The sequence below is a fragment of the Panthera onca genome, chromosome C2, assembly GCF_046562875.1.
Source record: "Panthera onca isolate mPanOnc1 chromosome C2, mPanOnc1 haplotype 2, whole genome shotgun sequence".
Lineage (NCBI taxonomy): Eukaryota > Metazoa > Chordata > Mammalia > Carnivora > Felidae > Panthera > Panthera onca.
Window position 1 is genome coordinate 65,755,197 of NC_138347.1, and position 27,395 is coordinate 65,782,591.

A 27,395-nucleotide genomic window follows, 5' to 3' on the forward strand; every position below is an offset into this window, starting at 1 on the left:
AACTATTGTAGTCCAAGTGGAGTTTAGATTCAAGGTGAGAAACACCAAATAGCTCACATAGAATACTTTGTGGATTTTGAGTTTATAGGGCTAGGAGCCAGGTTCAACTTGCCTACTAACATTTGGATTACTCTATTACTCCCTTTCCTGAGCCTTTGAACACCTAGAACTGTCCGTTTCTAGGCATCCCAATGGCTGCTATTCATTTACTAGGTTTTGCCTTAGGTGAGGATGGAGTCCATCCCTGTAATTAGGCAGAAAAGCCCTTCTAAGTACTACTTGCCTTCTGGTTCCCCCATTTATCAGAGGCACTCTGCGGCCAGTCTCTACCTGCCCCAGACTTTATGGGCCCAACTAAAGCCTTGATAACGTTTTCTTGTGGGAAGGCCCGGGGGTGGCCTCTCTTTTCTGGAGAAAAGAGGATGTAAAGAGAAACATACATTTGATCATCCCTTCCCAGCTGCTGACAACTTGTGGGCCTCATCATGTCATGTTACACACCAGCTTCTGTTTTGCCTTGGACATGTTCCCTTAACATGCCCGCAGTGCTTCTAAATCTGTAGGTGCTAGCAGGGGGATGAATACCTCACACCTGAGAAATGGGTGGCCACATCATCACTTTTGGTCACTTCCTTTCACAAACTTATCCCTGAACTCTGCCATCTGATCCCTCCCTTTCCCAACTACTCTTCTAGTGCACCTGTAAAATGGCATTTGCTATCATTGCTCTCTTGAAACACGATCCAAAGGACAGGTTACTCAGTACTTTTTGGAAGACCTTACATATTAAAAAAAATGCACTTTCCGGGATTTTAAGTTAAAAGGGTATCTTGCTCAATTCCAACTCCAAATAAGGGAGGAAATAAAACAGTGGTGAATCCCAAACAAATGCATTTCAATGCCATCAGGAGGCCCATCCCACAAGTGTGATCTTTAGGTCTGCATGGATTCCTTTCCTTCCCCCCAAACCCCTGGCAACTGGTGAACATATTTAACTATTTTACAAGTATCAGCCAATCCCATACCACCACCATAAACAAAATAGAGAGCAGACTTTATCCAATATAAATTTGTTTTTATTGAAGCAGCAGTCACATGACTTTATATCTAGCCTTTAGATTAGGCCTGACAGTGAGCCAGCCCTAAAAAAATGATGTTTCTTTTTGCACTAAGAGACATAACATGTTTACATACATCATCCAGTATTGGAAATGAGCAGATTCAAACACAACATGTGTTGGTAACCTGGGAGGTACAGCCCCACTGTTTGTGGTGTTCATATATTTTACAGATACTCCCAAAGACCATTACTAATGGGATGAAAGTTAAAAGAAAATACAGCTACACCAAACCATGAACACAGTAATCAAAGACAGCAGCTTATACACATTTTAAAAATTTGTCCCTTTCAGGGACATTTCGTTCTTTTCAAAGCAGTGTCTGCAAAGCTTCCTCTACATCAAATCCAAAGGTTTCCAAGATGGAAGCTGCACCTCTTGGGGCCATACAATATAATAAGATCATTTAAAGAAGGAGAACTAGTGTTTGCATCTTGATTTTTATAACAAAGATCCATGTTTCTCTAATTGGAGGAACGGAGATGGTGATGTGACTATATACCGCAGTAGAATAGGTAGGGTGAAGAAAAGAGGGTTGGGTACTGAAATAAAGACCACACACTTGTGAATTTTAATTTCATTTCCAGGCTAACCTACTTTTTATTTAATGCAAATTACAGTACCAGTTAACTATTTCCAAACCAAGTCACATAGAACGAAATGTATTTACAAGGGAATGGGGAAAGGGAAAAAAAACATTGAGCATACTTTTCACAAAAAAGTTTATATTTAAAATGAAAAAAATATCAGTCACAGAGGCATTCAAGTAGTAATAATGTTATACAGATTTTGCTTTTCCTTTATATCAAGACAGATTTGCACAAGTGTTTGCAATAGTTTGTATACAACCCACAGTCCTTTATATATATATATATATATATATAATAAATTTTGTTTAGATTTGTTTTTAAGATGGAAGTGGTCACGCTAATTGGTATGTGTACAGGCCCAAGTGATCCATCGGCAACACACTTATAAATGCAAATTTTACAGGCAAGCACATTTTCATACATCTATCTGTATCTGCCTGTAGACAGATATAGTAAGAAAAAAAAAAACAAACAAAAATGAACACAAGGAAGTCTACTTTGTCAAGCTAACCCCTTATGTACTGGTTGTCATTTTGCTTTTATTGCAGAGGTACAAAACGGAGCAACAAACGTGAATAAAATGTCATAACCCTTGTGAAAATAATCCAAACCCCAGGGATTATTTTCAAAGCCTCTCAAACGTAGACCTTAGTCTGGGACTCTACTCTGCTTTTCTCTCTTATTTTCAGTGGCTCAGGTTTCTACTAGAAAAGACAGATTTTATTGGAAAACATGCTTAGTTTATTTTTCTATATAGGGGAGAAAGTGTTCGGCTCTGTGATTAGATGATCACTAACATCAAACAATAGAAATCAGATACAATTTTGGTTTAAAACAAAGAAAAAAAACCCCAAACTCCTGGGGATCTGGCATTGGCCAAACTTCCTTTGGAAGATTCCAAAGTTAAATCCCTTAAAAAGGAAAGGGAAAAAGAAATGAAATGCCAGTGTCTTTATATCCACAGGGATAGAGAATACAGTAGTCCTCTCAGAAACCTTTGCATTGGTGCAGACAAGATGACTGGTCAGGTAGGCTTTGTTAAAACACAAACCAAAAATATGTGTCTAAAAATTAAGAGGACTTAAAAAACTGACACAACATGTCACTGGAAAGAAGGTGCAGTCTTCTGCCTTGCTGGAATGAACACACGATGTTTCAAAAATAGCAACCTTTGGTTTGGTAAAGTTTTTTTTTCTACTACTCAAGACATCTTATATGGAGTACTCGGAGGCAAAACAAATGATTTTGATTTTTTTCTTTCAAAAAAGGCCTTCATGATGGGCACACAGTAAGAATTAAACTTATTTTTTTAAGAACGAAATTAAAATGACATTTTACTAAACAGGGGTAGAGGTGGCAGGAGGGAGGGGATGGGCTAAAAGTTCCCTTGTTACAATGACAGCCCTCTATCAGCATGCTGGAGTTCCGTGCAGTAACTGCTAGTAATTAATTGCACTGTAGCATTTTAGACCACTGATGTATCAAAACTCAATACTATTAAGAAACTCTGATTTATAAAACCATCTCTCTCTCTCTCTCTCTCTCTATCAGGAGGGAAGCAGATAAAGAGGAGGGCATGTAAGGCTCCTGGAATCTGCTGTAAGACCCATGGTTAGGATTTGGGGAAGAGATGAGCGAACTCGAATCTATTTGGTATCTTCCAGATCTAGGGCTCGCTGGCACTACACTAAGTCCCTGGATGGACTTAAGTATGAAATGAAACTCATCACTGGTACTGACTGAGGAGGAAACAACTGTTCAGAACCAAAACCAAGGCAGGGCTTAAATGAAATGAGATCATGAACATGGTTTCCTCTTTCCACTCCTGAGCATGGTATCACTGAAATTAACTGTGGAAGGGGCAAAGACACTGTTAGGAGCGAGCTAGTATTTCAAAGGGAAAGGGGTGGGACAGGGACACATGGATAGAAAAACCAATTAAAACTTAAAAAATGAAAAACAAAAACAAAAAACAAACACATGGAAGCGAAGGCACTCCAAACTATATAGATACACTATACATTGCTAGAGTTATTGTTACAATAATACAGGCCGGTACCTACTGTACAGAGTTAAAACTATATGGCTTTAAAAAGCTCGTCTACATTTTGTCTGATTATTAAACAGAATCACTGCCCTGAACAGTAACTTTTTGCTCATTAATAACAGTTCCTGGGTCCACATATTTACATACAAAACAATAAAACTTAAATTTAAAAACACTGAAAGAAAATATAATGTACAAGCTTGAATTTGGTGAGGAGCTTTTATTATTATTATTATTATTATTATTATTTACAAAAAGATATTCAGAGACCTGGATCTCACTTGTATAAAAGAGTTCTGTGATACCGCCATGATCCTTGAGAAAGAAAAATCACACACCTCAGCCCTCACACACACACACACAATAAAATGAGAGAAAAGCATTGTACTTTTCTCTCTTCTTCTCTTACCCCAATTATGGGGGCAAAGGAGGGGGGAGTGTTTCCTAAAACAAGCACAGATTTTTTTATGGACTCTAGTGGGTATACCAAGTCCAGAGTATGTCTGTGTCCAAATGTTTGGCTGGGCAGTCTGGTGTGAAAGCAGGTTTACTTCTCTGTTAGAGACCTGCTGTTCAGCTTCTTTATAAATCTTTTCTGAAAATGGTCTATCAAAGCCATTCCCTTTAGGAATTACCCAGCCAAATACTTTGATTCAGACTTCTTTCAAATCTTAATTAGCTCTCAGAAGCCCATTAGAAAATGTAAAAGTCAATTTGTTTGATTTGGTTTGACTGAGTGTGTTTCCTTTCTCACGAACTCTGATACAACCAGAGGTTTGAGAAACCCTTTTTGTGGCCTAAGAGCTTAGCTAAACAGTGAGTGAAAACTAAGATGGCTCACAGTTGCCCTTCCGGGTACTGGTTCACTTCAGCAGGCAGTAGGACTCTCTTGGAGAGTCACACACACTTGGTTAAGAAGCAGGACAGGGAACTGGGACCTGCGTGAGGGCCGCCAAGAGACTCCACTTCCCAATCACAGGGACGGGTGCAAGACCCCGAACATGACCTCAGGTGGCAATGAGGGTGAAGGGAGGCTACAGTCTAGGGCTCAGCTCCTCAGCCCTGCAGTCATCAGCTAACCTTGGAAGGTGTGTAGGGAAAGAGTGGTAGAAAGGAAAGGCGGCCATCACTCAAGTGATCTTTAAATGTAAAGTACAACTGATTGTGCCTTAAAGATTCATAGGTCAAGTAATGGCCCATAAGCACCAAGGTGACTAAGGTTCATTTTCGAGTATATAAGGCCCACAAAGATGGCAACCTTAAAAGTATAAAACAAACTAGTTGTGAAAATCTATTTCCTCACTGCAAACATAATCCTTCAATCCTCTTTGCTTTCCAAGGAATATTGCTTTTTCTTCAAAAACAGAGACTGAGTCTTACACCGTTCACTGATACACAAAGAGAACAGAACAAAAACTCTTAACTGGGTGTGGGGGGAAACATTCTTCTTCTCATGCTTCAACCAGTTGATTTTGATACTGTGGACAAAAACAAAAATAAAAGGCAGTATTGAATCTATGTATATATAACATATATACATACACACATTTATATAATCAGCTTTCCTATAAAGTCAGCAGGTACACGTGACTGTTTATACCATTTTGATGTGTAGTTCTTAAAATTCCTACCATCTAAAATCATAATGGTCTATCTGACATACATCAATAAATAAAAATTTAAAAGCATGAGGTTAAAAAAAAGCTGAAATTAAATACAGATTTCTAGATTTGGATTTAAAATTAGAACTATGTGCAGAATGTGGCAATTTCTGCAAGCTCAATTTGTAATTAAAAAATATGAAAAATAAACCAGTAGACTGTTACAGTTCACATTATTTAACTATAATGTCCTCTCAAGTGTCTCTTTCCAAGGGAAGCAACTTTAGAAACAAGTCTGGACAAATTCGTTCACAGTGCTGAGATCTGGCCTTGGCCTGTGCCCTTCCTCCAGGTTCATCAGCTTTTGACCTCTGCAGCCAGACTGACTGGCTCAACACCCTCTCAGCCTTCTCCTAGGCCACTAGGTTAAACTGTACTAAGATCTGCAGAGAACCTTCAGTCAGGCAAACAAAGACCTGCACTCGGAGCACGCTTGCTCCTCTGATCGCCTCCTCTTGAGTTTCTTCACCACTAGCACTGATTACGAGCAAAACAAGACCTTATCAAGTCAATTAAGAATCTTCAAACTTTATTGACCTCCCTGGGTTACATACAAATGATACACATTTCCTTTTTTGTCTGACACACCTGCCACCAATATGCCAAAGGCAAGTCTTCAAATACCAGAGGATATGGATTAATTTTACAAGTGACATTTAAGTCCCCACTGAGTTATACCTGCTAAAGCTCCCAACCAATTTCAAGCTGTGCACTAGCCCAAAGTCTTACACTTGACTTGAAAAGAAAACAAAGTTCAAAAAAACTTCAGCACAGAACAAAGTCTTCTTCTTTGTGGAAGGGGCATGAGGCAGGAGTCCTGTTTTTAAAGTATACAACAGCAGACTTTTGATAAAAAAGATTGTCGTGGGAGAGAGATTGTGTGTTCTAGTGCTCCGCTTCCCTCCCCACAACCCCTCCCACCCCCTGGATCTCCCTCAAAGTGAGAATACAATGAAATTGGTTTGTATTTATAGATATTTTACAAGGTTAAATAAGAACAACAATAATAATAAAAAAATTGAACACTAAAATGAGCAGGTTTTTTTTCTCTTTTTAATTTTCTTTCCAAACGTGACCAGTGTTGCTGAGTGACACTCAAGTAACTGGTGGTTTTTCCTGTGCAGTTGGCCGCTGGGGGCTGTTCAGGTGGAGTTGGAAGCTGATGCAGAAGCAGCGCTGTTGGTCTGTCCACGGTCTCCAGCATTAGCATCTGCAAATCAAAAGTCCCGAGAGAGCATGAGCAGTGCTGTAACAGCCCGAAGAGAAAAGCACACTGCCCGAATTGCAGACTGTGAGCCGGTGGTCTTCCAAGCTGTATCTAAAAATGTTTTAAATATGGCCAATACCATAAAATCCGAATTTCTTTCTGCTTAGAGCTAAACCCATGCCTTGGCCTGGTCCTGGTGCAGGAAAGATAGTGTCTTTGAGTAAGTTATAGACTCAGGGGGCCAGACCCCACTTATGCCAAAACTCTTGCTACAGCTGGGATTAACAGTACATGCATGAATACTCAGTTGGGAGTCAGCTCACTTGAAAATAAATGAACATCGCACAGCTGCGAAAACTTGCTAAAAATTCTGAACCGTGTTATAATGTGCCATCTGCTTAAGTGTAAAATGGGTGGAGGCAATGAATGTAATACGGGTCAGTGTTGAGGCAGAAGCGCTATGCATAAATCAAGTTCAGCTGTTCACTTTCTAAGTACCCTCCCCCCCCTTTAAACTCCATTATTATTTCACAGCATCTATTAACATTTAAGCAGTTATTTAGTTGCATCTGGGGCAGCACTGCCTCTCAGGTAGGCAACAAGACTGCTGTTCAGTCGGCTAGTCCAGCCACATCCCTGTGTCATCATGTATGTGACTGTTAATACACAGCTGGGCAAATTTTCTCCCTAGCACTTCATGCTAAGCCTTGAGCAAGAAGAGAAGTGGCTTGACTGGGATGGGTAACTTCTATGAACCATCTCCCTAGAAGTCATACTGCCCTTGACCATACAAGCTGGTGACACTAAAAAACAAGTCCAGAAGTTTTGTCTCCCTAGAGGCTATAGCTATATCCTATGATGAGTTAAACAACTGTTATGGCTGAATGTAACATTTGGTCCTTGGATCTTTCTTGTTTGAATTTTCTTAATTAGAGGAAGAAACAAAAAAAAACCCAAAAACACACAGGAACTCTTCACATAAGGATTAGGTGTTCAGTTTATCATTCCAATGGCTACTCTATAAAAATTAAACTTCTTTTCTAAATTCCTGATTTTTCCTGCCCTCCAGCCTTCCTTCTATATATTTAACTCAGCCTTTGGGGAAGAAATGTTTATATCTCTTAATTTGGTTACGTGTAATTCATTTAATTTCCTTCAAAACACTTAATAGCTGCTTCTACTCCTATTTTCATGCAAATAAGTGCAAATATTACAGCACCAGGGTCCATGCACAGACCATATTACGTTCATTAACTCATCGGTATGGCACATAGACAGGTGGCAGGGTATATGACACAGAACCTTTCTCCAAGGGCAGGTACATGCCTTTTCCAATAATCAGTAAATAACAATGTCTAAAATGTTTTCTTCATGACTCCTGGTCTTTCTTAGATATGTCTTTCTTAGCAGGAATTTTACTCTTCAATGATCATCCAAATTCTATCATCAGGGATAACATCAATTTCTGTCTATGCACATGTTGTAAGCCTTCCTCAAGAAAAACAATCATTTTCGTAATTCAGGCACAGGCTGCTTAAAAAACAAGTCTAGAAAGAGTCTGAAAGGCCACAGAGCTATTTCAGAATTACAATGTTCTTCACAAGTCCAAACTTATTGTGGCATTTCCCGTGCTTTGGCGGACGCTCAGAAACTATGCGTGATCATCACCAAATAGCACTCCTCTCTCATTTTTAGTATGTTCTGGTCTTCTTCAGGACTTAAGAGATTTACCAATCATGAGGAATTTATCTGCTTGACCAATTAACAAATATACCAGCACTGTTAGCAGCTCTGGCCATGTTAGCCATCAGCTACACTAGAGGACAACCACTAAGGCTCATCTACAAGGCCATCCAGCTCATTATGTAAATTTACTCTTTAGAAAAATCCTATTGTGTGCATGTAACCAGAACAAATTCACCTTCTGAACAATAAAATTTGAAAAGACACTTAAGCTCCTCAGATTTGTCATTTAATGATTTCATATTTCTTCTCTGAATTATCTCCAAATCACTTAGCAACTAAAATTTTAACAGCTCATTACTTTGATTACAAATATCCTTGATACCTAAAGTCACACAACTGTATTCATTCATCAAACAAAAACACCTTTGCCCACTGCAATGAATTCCACTTAAAGTCAAATTATATATGTCCTTGAGAAAAGAACTGAGATCTGTTTTTCAGAGGCAGACAAAGTATAGGGAGGAGAAACCCAAAACAAAGAAAATATAAAGTTCTACAAACTCAATAGTAGCTCCAACAGAACACCTGGCTTAGTGACTGAACAAAACTACATTTCAGATGCTCTTCTTGGTACATACTTACTTTGTTCCTACTGTCAAGTCAGAAACCTTTATTTATTTAAAAAAAAATTTTTTTAACATTTATTATTGAGAGACAGAGATACAACATGAGCATGGGAGGGGCAGAGAGGAGGAGACACAGAATCTGAAGCCCGCTCCAGGCTCTGAGCGGTCAGCAGAGCCTGACACGGGGCTCGAACTCAACAAACTGTGAGATCATGACCTGAGCCGAAGTCGGACGCTTAACCGACTGAGCCACCCAGGCACCCCTTATTTTATTTTATATAATTGAATATGGGCCTTTTATAATAAAAACGTTTATTAATTACAAATTGTCACTGGATTTGGATGTTTACTGTAATTTCTATAACGTTTCTTCTCAAACATTTAAACAGTGACTGTTTAAAAGCAGCAAAATTCATTTTGCTCATTTCTCCTGCATTCCTTTCCCTTTAACATTCATACTGGTAAAATTGATGCTACATGGCATTATGGTTTAAAGGATAGGCTAACGTCTTTTGATTATAAAGCATCCAACTCAACTATGAATAACCACAGACTGACTATACAGTCTCTTGTTTTTAGTCTTGAGACGCTATTTTGAAATTCACAATGACACATCTTTCTTAAATCTAATCTAATTCCACAAACATGGACTAAGAGACCCAGCAGTACAACTTAACAGCTGTGTGATCCTGTAACAGGTTATTTAACCTATGTCTTAATTTCCTCATCTGTAAAATGGAGATAATATCACTTGCCTATGAAAAAAGACCCATAAGGTGCTTTAGCACAGCACCTGGGTTATAGTAATTGTTCAATCAATGGAAAGGTAAAAGAGACATCTAAAAATACATAAATTTATAGTTTAGTGTGACTGCAATAACCGCCATTACCACCACAATAAAGGGGCAGCAACTGTTAACATCTGAGTGCTTACCAATGTGCCAGACATCATACTAAGTACACTGCAGCATGTCATTTAGCCCACAGAACAACCCCAAGAAATAGGTATAATTATTGCTCCCATTTTGCAAAGGGGAAAATAGAGGCACAAAGAAATTAAGTAATGTGCCCAAGGTTGCAGAGCTGACAAGCGGGAGAACTGAGTTGAGTACAGAGGGATTAGAGGAAGAGAATGATGGCCTTTATGGGCAGTACAGGGGACAGAAGAAAGGATTTCCTGGCAAAGGGAGAAAAGAGCTTAAGGGGACTTTCATTCAGACCCAACTCCTATGTAATTGATTTACTATGATTTCTAAAAGCCTATTTCTATTATCTAAAAGGGTTACTCATTAAAACAGATCTGTGAATTTATGATATGAATTAAAAATACAGTTATTTTATTTCCTAATTCTCAATATATATGGGGTATACAGAGATACAAGTGTTTTGGAAACAACTATAGAGGTGATATTTCACTGACATCTAAGCTTCTTAGAAACCAGTGCCTATTACCATCCTTCTAATGCTACTTCAGAACCAATCAACCAACTAACCAACCAACCAACCAACCAAGGACAGATTTCAGGGAGAATGGAGAGAATAATCAGCTTTGAGGAATGAAGGTATAAGATCATTCTTACACACTGTGGTAGCCGCTTTCCAAGATGGCCCCAATGAGTCATGCCTCTTGGGTGTCGATACCCTAAGGTAGTCCCTTCCCCCAGGAATAGGGCTGACCTATGTAACCAATAGGATACTGCAGAGGCAATGAATGGTGTGTGATTTCTAAGGTCAGGACATAAAAGACACTGTGGTTTCCACCTTGTCCTCCGTCCTCCTTCTTGGATCACTTGGTTCAAAGGAAACCAGCTGCCACAATGTGACACTTTAGCAGCCCTATGGAAGGTACACATGGTAAGGGGACATGCAGCCAGGATGGATTCACCAAGCATATAAATGAGCCATCCTGAAAGCAGATCTTCCAGCCCCAGGTAAGCCTTCCAATACCTGGAGCCCTGGCTGACATCAACCTCATAAAAGACTCTGACCTAGAATCATCCAGCTAGGCAGCTTCTCAATTCCTGACCCAAATAAACCATGTGAGATAATAAATGTTTATTCTTGTTTTAAGCTGCTAAATTTTGGAGTATCTTAATCTGTAGCAACAGAAAACTAACACATACACATAGGCCAAATAAGTTAAATGCCAGGCAGAATTTACACTCACAAGCCCATGAGAGCATCCCTGACCAATTCCCTTTATAAGATTAGGTATGCTCCTAATAAAATATAAAAAAGGCAAGGAAAATGGTATCAGATGATCAATTGTTTTTTCCCCTAATTCTAAGAAGATTCTATGGTTCTGTAGCTTTTGTGCTGGATAGCGCAAAGGGAATTTGTGTACGTATTTACTGAAACCAACTTTATTCTGTGTGGCTTCAGAGACAAAAATGACAAGTAGGGCAACCTCATAGTGAAGCTAAGAGTGAAGCCCTAAGGTATCTGGTTCCCGATAAAATTCATGAGGGTGCAACTTTTGTCCCACAGAATTTTTTTTTAAGCTTATTTATTTATTTTGAGTGAGAGAGACAGGGAGAAAGAGCGAGAGCATATGCAAGAGTGAGCAAGGGAGGGGCAGAGAGAGAGAGAATCCTAAACAGGCTCCGTGCTGACAGTGGGGCTTGATCCCACGAACCATGAGATCATGACCTGAGCCGAAATCGAGTTGGCTTAACTGACTGAGCCGCCCAGATGCCCCATGCTCTAGAGAAAATTTTGATGTACAAAATTCCATATATAATACACATACATTTTTCTCGGAGAGGAACCATAGCTTCTCCCCTACCTCTCAGCCTTTCAGAGAACTGTCAGAGTGGCAAGATAACTGAGTCATGGATTCATTGAGCAGCTGTCTCAATACTGAGGAAACTGTCCCACCTAGTTGCTCAGGTCATAAACCAAAAGTGATCACCAGGATTCTTTCCTTTCCCTATCCCCCTACATCTAATGCATCAGCAAGTACTGTCTATTCTCCTTCCCAATGTGTTTAATCAAATGTACAAATGGCAAGGGGAAGGAGAGTGAATGGAAAGTCCCATCTTTATAAACTGTTGCCAAAGTGTTTAAATGAAAAGAGAGTTAGCAAACAAGGAAACAAGCTGGGAGGGAAGGACAGAAAACATAGGAGGCTGGGGGTTCCAAAGGCCTTGCCACCATGAATCAGCATTCTGCAACTATGGGTTTATAAAAGATAAAGCCTTCTAAGTAATATAAGTGCTCACTGGCCCCGCAGCAACAATGGAAATGTTCTATCTACACTCTTGTATAGGGTGGCTGCTAAGCTACATATAGTTACTTAATTTTAACTGAAATTAAATAAAAATAAAAGCTTAGTTCCCTATTTATCCTAAACATGTTTCAAGTTCTTAAAAGCTATAAAAAATCATTAAATTTTTAGTATTTTTATTATTGACAGATTAGTGAAAGAGCGTATTTCAAATATATCAAATCCTTTTTCTACTTTACATGTACTTTATAAGTATATTTGGCTAACTTTAAGTACACTTTTATTTCCTTATTTCTTTTATTATACTCTCCCAAGTCCATTTTATGTTGCTATTTGCCACTATTGTCTTTCTATTAACAGTTAGAAATGTCTCACGACAGGTCAACTCCTCTAAAAGATAAAATTTTGGCAGCCTGGGATATGTTACTTATACTGTGTAGCTAACTCAGGAAGTTCCTATTCAAATTGTTCCAAGTGGAAATATGTTTATTAAAAAAACATATTTTAGATATTAGAGTTATTAACTGACACAGGAATAAGACCATTATTTACAGAGAATAAAATGGATACCCTCAACTTGTATTTAAATTGAAATCATAACCTACATCAATGAAATGAAAGTATCATCTGTAAGGAAAAGGACTCAATTTTCATTTTTCTTTATAATGTCTACTATGAGTTTTTGACAGTTTTGGGTGTATAATAATGAGGGAGAGGGAGGGGGGAACCCCTCTTCAGCAAAGCATCATTACCTCTTTTTTCATATTTTTCTGAGGAAAAGATGTGCCACAAGTAGTTTCAGTCATTTCAAAAATAGAACTGCAATTCAGATGCTAGTGAGCCAAACTAGTCCACTAGCAAAGTTGGAGGGCTTGTCAATAAGACTGTTTATATTTTATCTGCCAGCACCAGAGAGGTGTTCTGGGCTCGGGCATAGAGGACACTGAAGAAACGTGGTCATTCAGGGTAGGGAACTGAAGGTCATGGGGACACAGGAAACACTTTCACCTAATTTAGGAATAAAGAATATGCTTATATGAATATAAGCAGGTGACTTCAGGCAAGAAACTAAGGAATATTTGAAGAACATCTAAAAGAATATTTGATAGGAGGTTCATCAACTTAATCAACTTTTGGAGGGGGGGAAAAACCCAGGTACAATTTTTGACTCAATGGGAGAAAACAGGTTTTGAATAAAAAGAAACAATTTCTGGGGCACCTAGGTGGCTCAGTTGGTTGAGCCCCCCCGACTCTTGATTTCAGCTCAGGTCACGATCCCAGGGTTGTGGGATTGGGCCCCATGTTGGGCTCTGTGCTGAGAGTGGAGCCTGCTTAAGATTCTTTCTCACCCTCTGCCCCTCTCCCTCACTCGTGCACTCACTCACTCTCTCTCTCAAAAAAAAAAAAAGGAAAAAAAAATTTCCTGAAAATAATACTTAGTGCTGCTCTGATGAAAATAATAACTAAGCTGGTTTGACTTTAGGTATCTACATAAAAAACTTGCCAAGTGAACTTGAAACCTTAACACAGGATAGGTACATCCTCATTGGTGTCAGTCATTGTGTCAAACCGACACATGTGGATGGATGTATTTCAAACACAGAGCCAATAGGAGGAAATGAGTATAGCACTGTACCTAAAAAAGACACCCACATTCTTGGGCTACCAAGTTAGTAATACCTAAAAATACATGTCCACACATGCACACAGCACCTTCTCCCACCCCCACTCTGGGCTGGCTAATGTTAAGGTAATGGAGAAATGGAAAAATATATCCACTGCCAGTGGGCAGTGTAAACTGGGACATACTTTCTGGAAGGCAATTTGATATGTATCAAAAACTTAATCTTTCATTATCTTTTGACTTGGCAATTATACTTTTAAAGACTGAGATATAACACAAATGTCCAAGAATAAGTAATTAAGTTAAATAAATTATGGTATAGGCTTAGGATGTATAGTCCTAACCCCCTACCCCCTGAATACCATAGCCCATTAAAAAAAAAAAAAAAAAAAAGCACGTCTCGCTGCCCATTCATATATAGACTAATATGTAAAATGTTACCTTTCATTAATCTTAGGATTGAGAACATGGGAGGCTTCTATTTTCTACAATAACTATATATTATGTTTTTAATAGAGAAAATTCCCCATTTTTAAAAGTTATATACTATTAGAAATTCCATATATATTTGGGTTAAGATAAAGAGACAACAGAAAGGACATGGTTAGGAAATGGAACACTTGAGGGCATACCCTCCAGATTCTACAATCAGACAAGATACGGATTCAGCTTTCCCAGAACACACAGTACAGTGGCAAAGAGACAAAGGATAACAGTACCTGGGGAGGGGATGAAAGGATGGTAACCATCATTTTGGAAAGTATTTGATATATGGACTTAATTTGTATAATATTTTAACTCTCAAAATCAGTGAAAACAAACAATGGGAGAAATTATTCTGGGTGTAATTCTGTCCAGCTAGAAAGAACTGACTGGCGATGTAGGTGACAGGAATTCTGGAGTAAAAATAACTGTAGTAGCAAGTAAAGGGAACCACTGGCCCTGGCTAACTCTGAGCCATGACTTTAGTCAATGTATTCAGTCAATGGATTTCAAAAAGTTCAGGAAACAATAGGTATGATTTTATGGCTATAGTCTTCAAAAGGGGCTCAAAACTGACAAGAAATAGAACATCAGAAAAAACAAAACTCTGACCAAGCAATTGCAAATAATCTCAATGCAAAGTAAAGGGAGAAGAACCAAAGAAACCAACTGAAAGGGTTTTCTCTGATAAAGTCATAATTTTAAATATAGATAACATTAAGAGGGGCACATATCCAAGGAAGAACAGAAAATAACAATATGAACCTGTAAGAACAGGCCAGTTTCGGTTTAAATAAGGTAACAGCATAAGGTTTTCAAAATAAGGTCAAGAAAAGTTAAACCCTCTGACCAGGTAAAAAGACAGAGAAGACAGACCTTGTCCAACTCCTATCATGATTCCCTTTTCTGTTAGAAGGGTTTTCAACCTGGAAAGGATATAACAAAAATCCTAATAAACAAAATGCAGCCCAAGGAAGGTGAGGGCAATCTATACATTTTAAATGTCTTTAAACCCAGAATCAAAAGTCCAAGAAATAAACTCTTAAATGGATTACAGAAACCCACAGTGGACAAATAGTAGACACTAGAAATTTTCCTAAGTCTTAAAAAAAAAAGTTTAATTTCCATTTTGATAGTTACCTTTTTGATGGAAAACATTTCTTGAAAAATTTCCTGATAACAATAAAGCATTTTATAGAACTTTTCATAACATTATTATACACATAAGCATTGTAAAGTTGGTCTATAGCTAAGCAAACAAGAGGGGTAAACAATCACTCAAGAGGCCACCAGAAAAATAATTTCTAATAAGCCTTGCCTAATACTATTTAACTTATTTTATCAGTAACTTGGGTAAAGGCAAAAAAATCTCTAAGTAGGCCCTGCCTTGCTTGTACTGTTGGACATAATTTATTAGTTGCTTAAAAGGAGGCCAAAAATTGTTATGTTTATGAAACGTGTACATGATATAGAATTGTACAGAAAACCTAACTCCTTGACACAGAACATATTCAGGATCAGAATCTGAAATCCTCATTAATATGGAGGGTAGTTGGTCATCATAAAATTTGAAGGACTTTTGGGTGTAAGGATTGGGCTGGTTCTATATAATTCCAGAGTAGGAACACAGAATGGAAGAAAGTATAGGGGACAAATTTCAGGTTGAAAAAAGGATAAACTTTCTAACAGAAATACAGACAGAATATGCTCATTCTTGCAGTAATGAGCTTCCAGTTACTGAATATACAGAAGCATGGGATAGATGGCTAGTTCTCGCCAGTCAGTAAGGTGAACTGAAATCAGTGGTTTTTATTTATTTATTTTTTGAATATCAATTAGTATTTTATTTTGTTTTGTTTTTGTCAATTACTATTTTTATTTTTTTTCAATATATGAAGTTTATTGTCAAATTGGTTTCCATACAACACCCAGTGCTCATCCCAAAAGGTGCCCTCCTTAATACCCATCACCCACCCTCCCCTCCCTCCCACCCCCCATCAACCCTCAGTTTGTTCTCAGTTTTTAAGAGTCTCTTATGCTTTGGCTCTCTTCCACTCTAACCTCTTTTTTTTTTTCTTCCCCTCCCCCATGGGTTTCTGTTAAGTTTCTCAGGATCCACATAAGAGTGAAACCATATGGTATCTGTCTTTCACTGTATGGCTTATTTCACTTAGCATAACACTCTCCAGTTCCATCCACGTTGCTACAAAGGGCCATATTTCATTCTTTCTCATTGCCACGTAGTACTCCATTGTGTATATAAACCACAATTTCTTTATCCATTCATCAGTTGATGGACATTTAGGCATTTTCCACAATTTGGCTATTGTTGAGAGTGCTGCTATAAGCACTGGGGTACAAGTGCCCCTATGCATCAGTACTCCTGTATCCCTTGGATAAATTCCTAGCAGTGCTATTGCTGGGTCATAGGGTATGTCTATTTTTAATTTTTTGAGGAACCTCCACACTGTTTTCCAGAGTGGCTGCACCAATTTGCATTCCCACCAATAGGAAATCAGTGGTTTTTAAATTTAATAGCAGAACCACTGCACTGAAAGAAACCTTACTCAGAAGACTGATATACAAAACAGATAAAGAGAGAAAACTGCTCTAGTTAAAATTCCCTACCACATCTCACACTTAACTCATCTGGCTTTGGACCAGATAATCTTTAAAGTGATTCATGTTTGATCAGTAAAACTACAATTTCTCAAGATTTATTACTCTAAATAGTTTAGATGAATGGTCTTCCAAATGGAGTGAATGAGAGGTGGGAGTGTGGAGAAAATCAGAATATATATATACACACACACACACACACACACACACATACATACACACACACATATAAAATTGTGTTATATATTAATATGTATAATAAAATTATATATCATACATATGCAAAATCATATTTTATTGACAGAATAGTATATATAATTTTCAAGAGTTTCTTATCAGAGCCATGATCAACTATAATGTCCCCAGAAACTGAGGTATTTTAAAAACAATTTAGAAAGAAAGTTTTTGAGAAAAAAAAAAAAATCAACATCCATACCCACTAATTTAACACAACTGTTTTAATTTTTGTATATGTTTAACGTGTTTCTATCCATAGACAAACATTAATTTTGGCACTTGCCAACATGGTACATAAGATTTGATGAATATTTCTACAAATGTCTATAAGCTCATAATTATTTATAATTACATAAAGATGGAGATTCCATAATATATCAAAACAATTTCCTCCTGTTGACCATTCAGATCAGACTGGCTCTCCTTGTTGTTATTATATAATTATTCCTATTTGTATCTCTGTACACGGTAGCTTTTTGTCTTCTATTAGAAGTATCCTGAAGTTAAGATCTCCAAAGTGGGGTTAGTGAACTAAAAAATATGAACTCTGGTGGTTCTTGTTATATACAGTAATGCCTTCCAACAGGTCTTAAATCAATTTACCTGCAGTCATCACCTGAACTCTGAATACAACACTAGTTTAAGCACTTTTACACTTTACATCTTCTCACAAGTCTATGTAATGAGTATTTACTATTCCTGTTTTTTATGGATAAGGAAACTGAAGCCAAGAGAGACAATAAGAGCATGTATATTTTAAGTTCTTATTAAAGAATATAACCCACATTGCCAAATTCTTATTTAAAATATAAATAATCATACATACATATTTATTTAAATATAGACAGCTGTTAATGCTGCATAGTCAATTCCTTCATCTAGATCAGCATTTCCTGAGACACGTTTGGTAACATACTTTAGTTCTTACTACTACCCCAAAAGAAAATGGTTTCCCCCTGACTATACTGTGGGGTTATGCTGTTGGCTTACACCATGGGGTGCTTAAAAAGGTATCCTTATGAAAACTCATTATTGCATTTATTATTGGAATGCTGAAGGGAACTTCATTTAATGTATCTCTTATAGTACCAAATCTGAGGCCCCAAGGGAGAAATACTCAAACAGCAGGGCCAGAAACATTTTGCTTCTCCTAAGCCATCAGTGTGCTTATTTAATGAACAATGGGAAATTTTAACAGGTAGCATTTCTTTATTTACTTTAGCCACTAGGAGGAAGCTCAAGGCAGTTATCTGAAATCCTCTTTGGTAAATATTAAGATACTCAAGTATTTTCTCCCTGTATTAAATTCCTCATACTCTATTTTACTTCAACTTTGAAGTAAACTCTTAGGACAAGAGTCCAATGTCATTTCCATATTTATACTGAAAGCTGATTTCAACTGCTTTAAGAATACACACACACACACACACACACACACACACACACACACACAGTAAAACCTTGGATTGTGAGTTCTTCAAGTGTTCTGCAAGATGAGCAAACATTTCTAATATATTTTAACCTAATAAACGAGTGATGTCTTGTAATAAGCGTAGTACCTGATGGAGAATGTCATATGACCACAACTCAGCCAATGGTTCTTGGAATCCAATTTGATACACAAGTGCTTTGGATTACAAACATGTTTTCAAAACAAATTATCGCAAACCAAGGTTTTACTGTATTTTTTTGGCAGCGGGTGTGTGTGGGGGGGAAATCTGCTGTAACTTGTATCAATGCAACATAAAGATCAGGTTATACTATGCTTCGACCGGGCAGGTAATATGCCCCAAACCTTACTTTAATTTGTTTAGTATCTCATACTAAGGAAGTCATTTAAAATTACCCAAAACTTACCAATCATAATTCTCACTTGTATTCATAATCCAAAGCAATTCTAACAAAACTCCTGGAAACTAGCTCAACAAGTAACTGCATTAATTCAGGGTTAGGGGCTGTTTCATGTTTTGAACAATCAACCTACTCTACTCAGGCCAGGGATTTATTAAGTTTATTAATAGCTCATCTAAGCAATTCTATCTTGCTTTTAAATAAATTGGTCATAGTTTAAAAACATTTATATTTAAAAAATTTAAAGCACAATTCAGCATATATTTGATTTTTACAATATTACTCTAGGAGAGTACTGCCACTCATTTTACGGGTTGAGAAAACTAATAAGACATTACTAAAACTAATGAAGTTCATATGACTTTCTCAAAGTAGCATGTGCTGATGGAACTAGAACTAGAAAAGAAACCTTTCTAGACTTTTTCTGGAATGAAGGTAGGACATGGACTAAAGTGAAATGTTTCTCATCTTTATTAGCAATGTTCTAAAAAAACTTTGCAGAGGAACAAACAACTGTGTGTCAGAAAACAAGAAATGAATTATGACCTTTCTGCTGAATGCTAAGAACTAATAATGAAAGATTTTATCTCTCGCAGCATCAATGCCCTTAGGCAAAAATGGGTCTGATCAAACTCAATTCAATGTAACAGATGATTTAAACTTCATTTTAAACAGCATCTAGCCATTCTTCGGAGAACCTTTAAATTCATTAGAGAATTGGGAGATTTTCAGAATATCTGCAGTTCTCACAAAATCAGGCCCCATTACCTGGCTAAGGAGACTAGCAGTATACCCGAGCTCTAACCTAGGAGACCATGAGGGCATTTTTTTTTTTTTCCACAGATGAGATCTAGTCACTTTTGATCTAAATCTTAAGTGTATTTACACTACAGTTCTAGCCCTTTCAAAATATTAAATTATACCAATCTATATTTATACTTCTTGAAAATTTGCCTCTCTAGTATACATATATAGTTTACATTCAGAGTGATGGAACTAAAGTAAATTACCTTCAATATTATTACATTTGTACAGATTGTTTCCTGGTACAAGTATCTCATCTGACCTATATTAATCAAGAAATTATTTGAAAAGAATGATTTTTAATATAACAACTAAGATGACAGAATTTAACATTAAGATATTTACAATTTATATCTAAAGTATTTATGGGGTCCTTTCATGCTTTTTGGAAATAAAGCAACATTTTATTCACATTTATTCATTTGGCTGTGCTATGTTTTTAATACCTGGATGGTATTAAATGTTCACATGTATCAAATGAAATAAAATGGAAGTAATCATGTCTTTAAAAAAAACAGTATTTTTTTTTGCATTTAATAACTTGTTTTATTTTTTATTTTTTTAAATTTACATCCAAATTAGTTAGCATATAGTGCAACAATGATTTCAGGAGTAGATTCCTTAATGCCCACTACCCATTTAGCCCATCCCCCCTCCAACAACCCCTCCAGTAACACTCTGTTTTCCATATTTATGAGTCTCTTCTGTTTTGTCCCCCTCCCTGCTTTTATATTATTTTTGTTTCCCTTCCCTTATGTTCATCAAAACAGAATATGTTTTTATGGAAGAGACTTATGTTCTCACCTGAGGCTGCTGTGGCATTTGTAGGGGTTGAAGCAGCTGCTTGAATCCGAGCATGAGGAGGAATAAGAATGGTAGCTAGAGGTGGATTACTTGACAGTTCTAAAGAGAAGTAAGATACGTGTTAGAACCCATTTTGAACTCTGTATGTGAAACTACTTTTATTGTTAACAATAAGCATAAAATACTGCATTAAAACACTGCCTTAACAGAAAAAAAGACATGATAAACCTACATCTAAAACTAAATCAATGAGCTAGAAATCAATTTATAGACAAAGTCCACAGAAATGTTGTACACATAACTAAGGCACTATCTGCTAAAATTAGAATATGTCTGAGAAGTAAAGATAGGTTAGGGAACTGTACTAGCTGATGGTTTGAGAATAAGCATATCACTAAGATATATTTCCATCTTTCATTAACTTAAATATACTAGGTTTTCCCATACGGCTCTGACAGTATTTGACTACAGGAATTGAGAGTGATGATGTCATAGAAAAGAGACTAGGACTATTGTTTGCGTATGCATGCATGGACCAAACTACCCGACTGTTAAAAGTTTCATTGCTTTTATTAAAAATAATTTTTTTAAGTTTATTTATTTTGAGAGAGACAGAAATAGTGCAAGCAGGGGAGGGGCAGAGAGAGAGAGGGAGAGAGAGAGAGAATCCCAAACAGGCTCCATGCTGCCAGCGCAGAGCCTGACCTGGGGCTCAAACTCATGAAACCATGAAATCATGCCCTGAGCCGAAACCAAGAGTCAGACGCTTAACCGACTGAGTCACCCAGTTACCCCAAAAATCAGAATGGTTTTATTCCACTCTATTTTCCTTTTTAACTCAGTAAGATCATTACTTTGATTCTAAGTTTGAAATAGGCTTTTTTTACCTTCATGTAGAAGTTTTTGTCAACTGTAAACAGAGTGGCTTTCTTTAAAGAATCAAGTTCTATATATAAGCCTTAAGAAGCAATTTAAGATGACACTGGATCTAATGATGCACACATATAGCAAGAAGTGGTAGTGAGCTCTTACATGTAGGTATCTGGTATTAGCTTTGGTAACGTGACTGTTTTCCTGGTCTGCCCGGGATAACTCTGGTTTATTTTTGTTATCCCAGCATTTATCTAGTGACTGTTGATTTTCATGCTCGTAAGTGTTGCAATTTGAAGGGATAATTACACAACCATACTAGTTACAGGAAGACATTCTTTGAGCTACTGCATACATTTTGACAATTTACAGATATGGCATGGAATAAAAAAAAGTTAAACAGTATAATCTTAAAGTAAATTCACATAACAAAATTAACCATTTTAAAGTGTACGGTTTAGCGGCATCTAGTACATTCACAATGTTGTACAACCATCATCTCTATCTAGTTTTAAAACACTGTCATCACTCAAAGGGAAACCTTTAGCACTCATTCCCCATTCGTCCCTCCCCCCAGCCCCTAGCAAGGGAAATAGTGTTTTAATATAGTAGCTTAAAAACATTTTCTGTTGCAAAGCCCCTGTTAATATGGACTTATTCAAACTGGTGCCTAAATATCTAAATTTTATACTAAATGATACCAGATTCTGGTAAAAATAAACAAACAAAAAACCCTCAACAAACCTATCCCAAGATTTATGAAAAATAAATGGGAACAAAAGCCTAAAACTGAGTGAAGACTATTTATTAATTTTTCCCCTTAAATGAGAAGATGTAAGGCAGCTTCCCTGGATAGAAGTATTTCTCATGTCTTCCCTGGAAGCCAGTTAGAAAACCATTGCCTTAATGATCAAGTTTGAAGAGATGCTGTTTTCTCACAATCAGCTTTTAGCTGTTTTGGTTCTCACAGAGGAAAAGGAAGATCCTAAGTTGTTTTATTTCTAGTTAATCCAATTTTAACCCACAATCTTGTATCTATGAAAGCAACAGAATCCTAATTACCACGGCTGATGACTCTATGGTTCTAGTAATAAAAATTAATGCAGGGTGTGGTAACTACTTTTGATTAACCTAAAAGATTTACCATCTCAATTACAATTAAAATCTGCTAAAATAGAAAGGCTTCTTAAAATTCATCCATCCATCCTCCCATCTGTCTATCAATACTGAGCATAAAACTGTGTGAAGTCAGAGAAAAAGATAACCATCTTTGATTAAAAGAAATTGAAAATGGAAGGTCAACTGCACAAATAAGCCAGCAAGAAAGGCATTCAACCTATTCAGGATAGGGGCACTTTTAAATTAAAAAGATCTCTAGGAGGGACACCTGGGTGGCTCAGTTGGTTAAACGTCTGACTCTGGCTCAGGTCATGATCTCATGTCACGGTTTGGGAGTTCGAGCCCTGCATTGGGCTCTGTGCTGACGGCTCAGAGCTGGAGCCTGCTTCAGATTCTGTGTCTCCCTCTCTCTCTCTCTCCCTCCCCTGCTCATGCTCTGTCTCTCAGAAATAAATAAAAATTAAAAACAAACAAAAAAAAATGATCTCTATGACTAAGTGCCCAACATCTAAAAGAAAATCTAAAAACGGAAAAGATGACCAGAGATTTTAAGGCATTTTGACAAAGCCACTTTTAATATTATCTGTAAAATGAACTGAATATCAGCAGTCTGTGGTCACTGTACTTACTGCCCATGCTGCCCACTTTCTCCCATTCACTTACTCTCTTATCAGATCACCTATCTTTCTATGTATCTGTATATCCAGTTGAAGGGTCATGGTGGTTTTAGGTCTCTCTCTCTCTCTCTCTCTCTCTCTCTCTCTCTCACACACACACACACACACACACACACACACAAACACAAACACACACACGTATAGGGCTTGAAAAAAGCAACCTCTTTTTCCTTAGGAAGTAGACACCATTTGGGTCTAGGGTAGGGAGAGAGGGGTAACTAATGAAAAGAAAGGAGAAAAGTGAAGAAAATAAGGAAACAAGAAAAAGAGAAGCTGTGGGATCCTGGAGGTTTTGCCATATCCAAATACAGAGGGGAGAGTAAGTAAATTCCACAAAACAACTACGAAGACTAGATTCTTAACCTAGAGTCAATGAGTGGCCTTTGGGTGGAGGCAGGGGGCTTTTGCAAGTTTTTTTGACTTTGACATACTAAAAGTTAAGGAATCCTAAACCCTTCCCATATCTATAACTCACTATCCTTCTTCTTTTCATTATAGGGATTCCTTGAAGTCCACTGCTTTCCATCTATTAGCTTTTCTCTACTTCAGAGAGATTGTTAATTGTTGTAACTTTTGCCTATGTGAAAAAGGAAACCTCCTTATATTCTTGCTATAGTCCTGTTCTCTACACTAAAGTCTATTCCTTTTGTGGGGACAGATTATGGGCACTTCTATGGGGCTGGTACAAAATGGCTGTAATGATTTTTTGCTTGCAAGAATTACACCCACTCCCAGTCTCCCTGTCTATCCATGACAATGAAAAATAAGGGAATTGAGGCAATGAGTGCAGATCCAAACTGCAGTGTGGGCACAACAAAGCAAAATAAGATGACATTTTAAAGGACAGGTACAGCAAAGCAACAGAACTTTTCAGGATCAGGGAGAGTGCATGTATTCTTGAAGACAGAGAATAAGAAGTACAGAAAAGACTGAAAATAAAAAGTAAGCTGACAAAAAAAGGAAATAGTATTATTTAATAAATATTTGTCCTAGGCTTGAGAGTACGGAGATAATTAAGGAAACAAGGAGGTCCGTAATACTGAATTGGGGCTAGTTCGGAGAAAAGGTATGAATAAGATAGACCATGTTATCTCAGAGACATGGTTGAAAACAACATAGCAACAGGCTCAGAAGGCTTTGGAAACGTTAATGATGATAAAGGTTTCTTTAACCAACTGCAGATACCATGAAACTATCCATCAAAAAAACCATATAGTAGTTTATCAGGGAATATCAAGAATCTTTTGATGGTGTATCAATCATTATGTGCTCCATAACCAAACACTTTAATGGACAATTTAAATAAAAGCAAAATGAATTTTAAAATAGGTATCGATAAACCCAAGATACATTTATCCAATTATCCAAGATACAGGTGTGCTATTACCAAGGGACACATGCACCCCCATGTTTATAGCAGCACTATCAACAATAGCCAAAGTATGGAAAGAGCCCAAATGTCCATCGATGGATGAATGGATAAAGAAGATGTGGTATATGTATACACAGTAGAGTATTACTTGGCAATCAAAAAGAATGAAATCTTGCCATTTGCAACGACGTGGATGGAACTGGAGGGTGTCATGCTAAGTGAAATTAGTCAGAGAAAGACAAAAATCATACGACTTCACTCATATGAGGACTTTAAGAGATGAAACAGATGAACATAAGGGAAGGAAAACAAAAATAATATAAAAACAGCAAGGGGGACAAAACAGAAGAGACTCATAAATATGGAGACCAAACTGAGGGTTGCCGGAGGGGTTGTGAGGGAGGGGGATGGGCTAAATGGGTAAGGGGCATTAAGGAATCTACTCCTGAAATCATTGTTTCACTATATGCTAATTTGGATGTAAATTTTAAAAAATAAAAATAAAATAAAAAATTAATAAAGCCAAGATAGATATTCATCAACTAAAAAGCTGACTGAATTCATTTAACTAAATTTTGCTGCACTGTTGTTTATAATGCAAATGAAAGAAGAAACATTCCCATGAAAGGGCAAACTGAATAAACTCAAACATACCTGACTACTTGATAAAGCAATCTTTTAAAATATTAAAACAAAACATAAATCTAGTTGACGAAACCTTAAGTATTCCTTAACTTAAAGTTTCTATTCTTCCAAATATGAATCCCAAATTCAGTGATAAGTAGATAAGAAACTTTCCTAGGTTTTTTTTTGGGGGGTAGGGGGGACAGTGGCTCAGTGGGTGGGTAGGGTGTATATGTTTGTTCAAACTGTGTATAGTGTGAAAGCTGAGGATAAGTTGGAGAGAAGCAATCAATGTGCTAACCAGAGGGAAGAAATCAATCCCTTTGTTCACCAGACCTTCTCTAACAGTGATGTAATAAAATATCACTCATCAGGTAGAGAGGAATCTTCTTCATTAGTTCTGAAGCTCAACCTGCAGACCTGTCGAAAGGAGTCACTGAAAGAGGCAGACGTGCTTTTTCTTCTGCAATTAGGTCGAGGTCTTCATGTGTATATCAGGCCTCCTATATACATGTGAAAATTGCCAGTGGTTGTCTGTTATAGGTAAAGTGGTATTTCTCTCACAAAAAGGTTTAGACAATTTCACAATGGCATGCCCATTTCATCTGTGTACTTTTCATGAGAAAGAATTCAAATGCTAGGATGTACACCTTGATCACACACATTACTGAATCCTAATGCTGCTTCTATGGATTTTTTTTTTTTAATAAACAAATAACCCTATTATAACTGCTCCTTTCTTCTCCTAACAATTTCAAAGTGTCCAGAAAATCCCTGACCAAGTTTCTAACAAAATCTTAAAATTAAATAAATAATTAAGCTTCTTAGAAGGTCAGACAAATAGTAAAATAATTAGAAGGCTCACTACTGCTTCTTAGTGATATTAATGATGTTTAATATGAGGACTACATAATATCTACACAAATCCATGCCTACTTTGCCTTGGAACTGCCTAAGAGGGAGCATCACAATTTGTACCAGTCACCAAAAAATGTCTGAATGTGTTTAGTATACTACATTTATAGCAGTGACATATTTTAGAAGCTACCCAGCAAAATGTTAGTATTTTAAAAGATCTGGTGATGAAACCCCCAACCAGGACAATGCTTGCTAAAATAACTTTCCTTGTAAAATTTCATACAAATTAGGTAGAAAATTTGGTATTGGGAAGGTGTAGTGGGATTAACTGTAGACTCACTTAAACATACAAAGCAACCAATTTCCCAATATATTCCAGCCATGGAATAGGCAAGGAATTGGTGAAAAAGAAAATACTGATCCCTGTTGGAATTTCCTGATTCCAATTCCTGAGGTCTGATTCAGTTATGTCCAACCTTTGAGATCCAATGACTGAAGGAAAGAGGGTGTGCCAAAGGTCTCTTCAGGTTTCCAACATCTAGATGAAGATAGTATCATTCAGGGGGTCCCAGAGCACTGAGGCCCCAGTGCCAGAAAAATGAGATGTCTGATAATCTGTTTTGTGAATCCAGAAGGTCAAAAGGATCTCCAAGTTTTCTGTCCCTTGTTCATTCCTCTTCTTCCTCCTCTAGCTGATCACAGAAATGCTTGTTTTAATTATGAGTAATACTAGTGATCATTTATTGCTAGTTACTTGTGGCACAGTAACAAATATCAAATTGCAGTTAGCTTTATTGTTAAGCTTTACTTTAATACAGCCCTGTATTTTACTCAAGTGTTTAATCTTCATAGTTCTATTCATATGGCAGGTTTACTAGTTAAAACAACACTAACAGCAACTAGAAGGCACACTAGAAAAGTCCAATAAATACTGGTTACATGAATATTGTGTTTACTTAAAGTGGCATGTATCACTCAAACATTCATTAAGCACCTACTACATGCAGATCAGGAGTTATCTTTATTTCACTTGGGGGAATTAGTACAGACTTCACTGAAAATGTATGAGGCTGGAGGAGGGTTTTATTCTGCCTATAGCAGAACCTCACTAACACCCTCCCACCCCAGTGTTTCCTATCTCTGAACCCTCTCTAGCTATACAACCAATTGGGGGATTGATTCTCCTTTTCCAAGTTCTTGTATTACCCGGCTTTATTCTGGTCGTTCATTTATTGCTATTAATATGTGCTTTAAAGTTGCATCTGCACAACAGTTACATCTTTGCCTTGGTA

At 37.2% G+C, this 27,395-nt stretch overlaps 1 protein-coding gene across 3 annotated transcripts in view; it reads right to left on the minus strand.

Moving 5' to 3' along the window:
- Positions 1–1,687: 1,687 nt before the first annotated feature.
- GSK3B (glycogen synthase kinase 3 beta) overlaps positions 1,688–27,395 on the minus strand; it is a 197,383-nt gene continuing 171,675 nt past the window's right edge. For 2 of the 3 annotated variants that reach the window (XM_060639879.3, XM_060639880.3), the window contains 2 exons: positions 20,584–20,682; positions 1,688–6,626 (listed from right to left, as the gene is read on the minus strand). In XM_060639879.3, coding sequence (XP_060495862.1) covers positions 6,559–6,626; positions 20,584–20,682 — 167 coding nt within the window. In that variant the 3' untranslated portion in view covers positions 1,688–6,558. Of the gene's footprint in view, positions 6,627–15,144; positions 15,195–20,583; positions 20,683–27,395 lie in introns of all 3 variants that reach the window. The other variant, XM_060639881.3, reaches the window with a different exon arrangement.